This window comes from Camarhynchus parvulus, unplaced genomic scaffold, assembly GCF_901933205.1.
Source record: "Camarhynchus parvulus unplaced genomic scaffold, STF_HiC, whole genome shotgun sequence".
Taxonomy (NCBI): Eukaryota; Metazoa; Chordata; class Aves; order Passeriformes; family Thraupidae; genus Camarhynchus; species Camarhynchus parvulus.
In genome coordinates, this window is record NW_022148336.1 from 93,739 (window position 1) to 100,555 (window position 6,817).

The 6,817-nt window shown below is 56.8% G+C and overlaps 1 protein-coding gene across 1 annotated transcript; it reads left to right on the forward strand.

Moving 5' to 3' along the window:
- Positions 1 to 1,697: 1,697 nt before the first annotated feature.
- On the forward strand, positions 1,698 to 5,947 carry LOC115916563 (hydroperoxide isomerase ALOXE3-like). The gene is made up of 13 exons (XM_030970290.1): positions 1,698 to 1,835; positions 2,205 to 2,403; positions 2,476 to 2,557; positions 2,652 to 2,774; positions 2,873 to 2,976; positions 3,075 to 3,397; positions 3,473 to 3,676; positions 3,808 to 3,894; positions 4,397 to 4,566; positions 4,643 to 4,764; positions 4,856 to 4,956; positions 5,381 to 5,551; positions 5,768 to 5,947. Exons 1-13 carry the CDS (start codon positions 1,698 to 1,700, stop codon positions 5,945 to 5,947), a joined length of 2,004 nt encoding a protein of 667 aa, XP_030826150.1.
- The last annotated feature ends 870 nt before the right edge of the window (positions 5,948 to 6,817 follow it).

The following is a 6,817-nucleotide window of genomic DNA, read 5'->3' on the forward strand; positions in this document are numbered from 1 at the left end:
TCATTCTGTGCATGGAACGGTGGATCAGGCCATCTTGGTGCTCTTGAATTGTGGTTCAAGGTTTCCAGTGCTGGGAATTGCACTTTGGGGGGTTCCCAGGGTAAGGAAAGGTGAGGATAAGGGTGGGGAGAGGCAAGATCTCTGGGAAGAAGGGTTCAGGGCATCACCGGGGTTGAGGAAAGCAGGGTTTGGGGACTGGGAAAGGCAGGAATAGGCACAGGGTGCCAGATTCAAGGGAAAGGAAGAGGCTGGAGGCTGGGAGAGGTGGGATGGCTGGGAAAGAGGATAGAGAGTGGTGCCAGGGCCAGGCAGTGGGGTGCAGGGGGGTCTCGATGCACAGGAATGTGGGGCTCATGGGGGTCATGGTTTTGGGCAATAGCAGTTCAGATTCCCAGGAATGCTGGTTCAGGGGTGTTCCGATGCCAGGGGTCCCACTCACCCCTCACCACCTCCCAGGAGTGCCACCAGACCCAGTACTGGAACCACCGATGGAGCTGCTCCACTGCGGCCTGGCCCCCAGAGCCGCCTCCAGGCCCCCGATTAGCGCCACTGTTTTCCTGCCTGCCAACGGCAGCTGGGGATGTTCTTGACGGAGGAGACCCTGGGTGGGGGCACATAAAGCTCCTGGCCCACAGTGAATGCCCCTCCTTTGGCTCAAACCACCCCCTTGTGTCAGGATCTTTAGCTGGTCAGAGAGACCCCGAGAAAAGTTCGAAAGTCTCTTTTCCCAGCCCAGCGCTTGAAGAAGGAGTCAGGGCTCTTCATTTCTCGGTCTCAAGGTTGTTTATTGTATCTTATCTATAAAAAATTTTCTCCTGCCCTGCTGAGGTCCGTCCAGCAGGACAGTTCCAGGCACTCTGCCTGCCCCCAGGGCAGTGTTATGTCTTTACACTAAAAACTACATATGCAATGTTTACAAGTACTTTCCAATACCTATCACCTATGTTAGACTCTAAACCAATCTGTAAGTGCCAACATCACAGCAGAAGATGGAGGCCAAGAAGAAGAAGGAGAAAGGCTGGACACACCCAGATACCTCCACCTTGCGCCCCTGAATCCCCATACCAAAAACCCCAAAATCTACTTTTTCACCTTGTGATAAATTCACTATCATTCTACTTAATTTGTCATGACTTGCAGATCTTCATCTAAGGTTGGTAACTTGCTCCACAGGTCATAATCAAAACCACCAGTATCTTGGGCTCTGTGCCAGGGTCTCTGAGACCCCTGGCACGGGTCTTGGCTGCTCAGGACAGCCAGAGGGATGTCCTGGATCCTGACACCCTTGGGCCATTGCCATAGCCAGGAACATGGGACCGTTTCTTGAGTAATGTGCCCATGGTCACCCCCGGGGCCATCACTTGGGTAATGTCCCCACAGCTACCCACAGGGCCATCGCTTGGGTAATGTCCCTGCAGCCATACTCAGGACCATTTCTTGGGTAATGTCCCCACAGCCACCCCTGGGGCTATCACTTGGGTAATGTCCCCATGGCCACATCAGTTGAGATTAGATGTTCTCAATGCTGGACAGTAGCAGTGGTCTGATAACACCTCCCTGAGGAGGAAGGACCCGTCACCCGCTCACACAACGGCCATGGGGGTTGCAACACCCAAATCACCCAAAACAGCAGGCTTGCACCCCACAGCCCCTCACTTTTTTCTGACAGCATCTCCAGGACATCACTGCAGCTTGTCATGGCCACCTACAAGGTGACAGTGGCAACAGGTGACATGGTGGAAGCTGGGACCAGCAACTCCATCTCCATCACCCTGGTGGGCAGCTATGGCGAGAGCCGCCAGACCACCGTCTCCTTCTTGTCCCTGCCAGGGAAGGTGGGCATGGGGATAGGGACAAAAGGCACAAGGGGTGGTAGAGCTGTCCTGGGGACATGAGGGGCTGCATGGACTGTCCTGGGGGTACAAGGGGATGGTGAGAAGGGATTTGAGGGAGATGGAGGAAAGAGTTTCCAGGGTCTGGAGGAAAAAAATCTGGGGAGGATGGTGGGTAGTGGTCCTGGGGGGATTGGAGGAATGGTGTTCTGGGAGGATGGAGGAAAAGGACTTTGAGGGGATGATGGAGGATAAGGATCCTGGAGGCAATGGAAGCAAGTGGGGATGCTTTGAGCCGCTTCTCTGCTGGTGTCCCTGGTGCCACCACAGAGGATCTGCCCATTCCCCCAGAAGCCATTTCCTCCTCTCCAGGAGAAGAGCCTGTCTGTGCACTGTGGGCAGGACTTGGGCCCCATTGTCCTCATCCGCCTGCATAAGTGGCGGCTCTTCCTGGAGGATGCCTGGTTCTGCAAGGACGTCCGGGTGACAGCCCCCAATGGCACCCTGTATCGTTTCCCCTGCTACCAGTGGCTGGAGGGAGTCACCACAGTGGAAGTGCGAGAGGGCTCAGGTAGAACCCACCCTGTCCCCATCCTCTTCTGATGGCCAGAGGTCCGACTTTTGACATCCCCTTTCTTTCTAGGGAAGAAGATGGTGGATGACAAGCTGCAGATCCTCAAGGAACATCGTCATCGGGAGCTGGCAGCACGGCAGGAGGCTTACCGGTGACAGCAGGGATATGGGGACAAGGCCTGCTTTGGCCAGGTGGGTTGGTCACCAGTGATGCTAATGTCTGCTCCCTTTTTCCCCCCCGCTTAGGTGGAAGAACTTTGCCCAGGGCTGGCCCCGTTGCCTCAATGTGGACTCCATCTTCGAGCTGGACTCCAACATCCAGTTCTCCCGCATCAGGGCCAACAACTTCACTGGTTTCCTCATCTTCCAGTAAGCAGTGCCCTGAGGCCATGGAGGACTTGGGTAATGGCAGGGAAAGGGGCCAGAGAAGGCAAGAAGTGTGCTGAGGTCCCCCCTCTGGCCTGTAGAGGGGCCTCCCACTTTCTCTCAGGGTTCCTACTGAGACACAGCTCTTGGAACAGCCTGGATGAGATGCGCACCATCTTCTCCCGGACACAGGGCAGGGACATCGGTGAGTGCCTTTTGTGCTGTCCCCTGCCCTTCCTCCTGTTTTACTCAAGGTGCCTGGAGGGTGGGTAAGTGGGTGCTGATGTCTGACCATTGCCTTAGTCCCTGAGTATGTGGCCAAGCACTGGCAAGAAGATGACTTCTTCGGTTCCCAGTTCCTCAATGGCAACAACCCCATCATCATCCATCGCTGCACCACACTGCCACTCAAATTCCCAGTGACACCAGAGATGGTTGCTGGCTCACTGGGAGGTGGCACTGACCTGGGCAAGGAGCTACAAGAAGGTCGGATTTTCATTGTGGACTACAAGGTGCTGGAGAACATCCCAACCGACACCATTTATGGGCGCCAGCAGTATGTAGCGGCCCCACTCTGCCTGCTTCACCAAGGCACTGATGGGCTCCTGCGCCCCATCGCCATCCAGGTAGGGGTGTCCCACTCTAAATCCTGCTATCAGGAGGGTGGCAATGGTTCTATACCACCGTGTGGTCTCCCACAGCTCAGCCAAACACCAGGACCCCGCAGCCCCATCTTCCTGCCGAGTGATGATGAGTGGGACTGGCTGTTGGCCAAGACCTGGGTGCGCAACGCTGACTTCTACAGCCACCAGCTCCTCACCCACCTGCTGAGGACCCACCTGTTTGGGGAGGTCTTTGCCATCGCCACACTGCGCCACCTGCCCACCTGTCACCCCCTCTTCAAGGTAAGGTGCCCCCTTAGGGCCACCTGCTGCTCCCCGTCCCCAAATCTGAGGGCAGTTATGCCCCACCTGACAGCCCCCCAGCTCCATGAAGGGGTCCATGGTCACCTGCCAGGTGTTTATTCCTCCCTCAGCTCCTCATTCCCCACTTCCACTTCACACTGCACATCAACACCTTGGCCCGCAGTGTCCTCATAAACCAGGGTGGCCTCATTGACAAGGTGAGCCCTGGGGACTGAGGCCACTGAGCTCTGCTGGGGCACTGAATGCTCTGGGGTATTGGGAGGCACAGGGGTGTACTGGGGACACTAGGGGTCTACTGAAGTCCACTGGGACACTGGAGAGCACTGGAGTCTTGGCAGTGCTGGGGTCTCCTGGAGGTACTGGATTCTACTGGGGGCACTGGGGTCTCCTGGGAACCTTGGAGTCTACTGGAAACACTGGGTAGTACTGGGGTGCTGAAATTGCTGGGGAACACTGCAGTGTACTGGGGGCAATAGGGGGCACTGGGAAGCATGAGAGACCTGGGAGACATTAGAGAACATGGTGTGGAGGACACTGGAGAGCACTGGGGTATATGGGAGTACCAGGGGCACTGGGTGTGTACTTGGAGTACTTGTAACCTAGGACCAGTATGGAGTACTGGGGTATATCGGGAGCACTGGGCGACACTGAAACCTGGCACCTTCTGCCCTCCCCAACCATGGGTGGCCTTCCTCCCAGGGTTCCGGAGTGACCTATGAGGGGCTGCTGCTGGTGGTGCAGCGAGGCCTGGAGCAGGTGACCTACACATCCCTGTGCCTCCCCGATGACATCCGCCACCGTGGCATGTCCCATGTCCCCAACTACCACTACCGAGACGATGGGATGAGCCTCTGGGAAGCCATTGAGAGGTGAGACTGGTTTCAGGGGGTGGAGGGTGGTCCTGGCATGCCCCAGGATCTCACAATCACCTCGTCCCTACGGCAGCTTTGTCACCGGCATTGTGACATTCTACTATGATGGGGATGCAGCGGTGAGCGGGGACACCGAGCTGCAGGCCTGGGTGATGGACATTTTCACCAATGGTTTCTTGGGCAGGACCTCCTCAGGTAGCACACCTGTGGCTGCCACAGGATGTCCCCAGGGGAGGCAGGGAACAGGCATGTCCCTGAGGCTCTTGGCTGTCCCATCCCCACCCAGGTATTCCCTCGTCGCTGCAGACAGTGATGGAGCTCATCAAGTTCCTTACCATGGTGATGTTCACCTGCTCTGCGCAGCACGCGGCTGTCAACAATGGGCAGGTGGGACATGGGCAGGGCCCCAAAGGATATCCTCAGTTGTCCTCGAGCCATGCTGGGGACATGTCCCCCTCCCACTCCTCTGTGTGCAGGAAAGATGTCCCCATCCTGAACCAATGTCTATGTCACACCTCTCTACATGCCAGAAGGATGTCCTCATCCATCCTATCTCCATGTTGGAAGGATGTCCTCACCCTATGTCCCCATCCGATGGGTCCCCATGCCAGAAGAATGTCCCCATCCATCCCCTCTTCATACTGGAGATGTCCCCATCCATCTCCCTTGCCATGCTGAGATGTTCCCATCTGCCCCCTCTCTGGGCCAAAGAATGTTCCCACCTGTCCCCTCGCTGTTTTGGGAGGATGTCCCCACCCATCCCATTGCTGTTTTGGGGGGATGTTCTCTGCAGTAATCTTTCCCCCTGCAGTATGATCTGGGGGCCTTCGTCCCCAACGCCCCATCCTCCATGCGCCACCCACCACCCAGCGAGAAGGGCCGGGCCTTCCTCCAGCACTTCCTCGACACCATTCCTGAGGTGGCCACCACTGCTAACATCCTGGTTGCCCTCATTCTCCTCAGCTCCCAACTCAAGGACAGGGTGAGTCTGGCCCCACAGTCCCCATGTGCCCCCCCAAACAGCTCTGTGGGCCTGGGGAACTGCAAGAGGTGCCCACAAGGGTGGATGTCACCACCTTTGGTGTCACCAAGCCTGGGGGACAGCCACCATTGCTCCACACCTACCAGGGTGCTGGAGAACCCCTGAATAGCACCAAGAGGTTGAAGCTGAAGGGTCCATGTTGCTGTCTCCCTCCAGAGGCTCCTGGGACAGTACCCAGAGGAGTGGTTCACGGAGGCGGAACCCCGGCGGCTCATCCGGGCGTTCCAAGGGCAGCTGGAGGAGATCCGGGACCGGATTGAGGAGAGGAACCACCTGGCTGAGCTGAGATACAACTACCTGAACCCACTGGAGACGGAGAACAGCATCTCCATCTGAGCACAGGAGCTGCACCCGCTCAGCATCACCAGCACTCCCAGCACCCTGCACCTGGGCACCCTCAACAGACAGAACCACCAGCATCTGAACATCCAGTACACCCAGCATCCCTTATGTGGCCATCCCCAACACGCTTGTCACCCAGCATCCTGCACTTGGACAACCCCAGCAACTCCACACCTGGAGATCTCCAGCATCTACCCCCCAGCTCCCTCAGCACCCCCCACTCCATTTTCCTCTCCCCAATAAATGCCAGCTGTCAATCAAACCCTTGCTGCTTGTAGGCATACCCTAAAACCACAGGGATCCGCACAGCCCCCATACAAACTAGGAAGCTGAACTGAGGCAACCAGGGGATATGACAGAGTTCCAGGTGCTCCCAGTGCTTCCTCCCACTGCTCACAGTGTTCATCACTGCTCCCCAGTGACCCAGTGCCATCCTGCAGTGCTCCCCTCATTGTGGGCAGAGTGGGAGCTTCAAACAAAGTTCATTAGAGAAGCTTCTTTTGAGATATACAGAAAGGACCCCCAACACCCCCAAACCTACCCAGGACCCCCTGGCTTTCTAAACTTCTCAGAAGGGAATGTAGGTGTGGCTGGATCTAATCCAAGTCCAGCTTCCACAGCCTCCTAACAGGCAAGGTGCTCCAGCCTCACCTTGAAGGTCCTTCACTAAACCTGCTCAGGTTTACAGACATCTTTCCTGTGTTGAGGAACCAAAACCAAGGCACAATAATCTGGATAATCCATATCTTTAATCTCCTGGCCTCACAGTCCAGGGTGCTCCTGGCCTTCCTTGCTGCCGGGGCACATGGCTGCCTCCAGCTCCCAGTCCACCAAGTCCTTTCCCACAGGGAGCTCCCAGCCAGG

Bases quoted from the DNA above. Each gene is read 5' to 3' on its own strand.
- LOC115916563 (XM_030970290.1), top strand. From the start codon at position 1,698: ATGGCCACCTACAAGGTGACAGTGGCAACAGGTGACATGGTGGAAGCT. The intron at 3,677-3,807 runs GTAAGGTGCCCC...TTCCTCCCTCAG, and splicing joins CCTGTCACCCCCTCTTCAAG to CTCCTCATTCCCCACTTCCA. The intron at 5,552-5,767 runs GTGAGTCTGGCC...GTCTCCCTCCAG, and splicing joins GCTCCCAACTCAAGGACAGG to AGGCTCCTGGGACAGTACCC.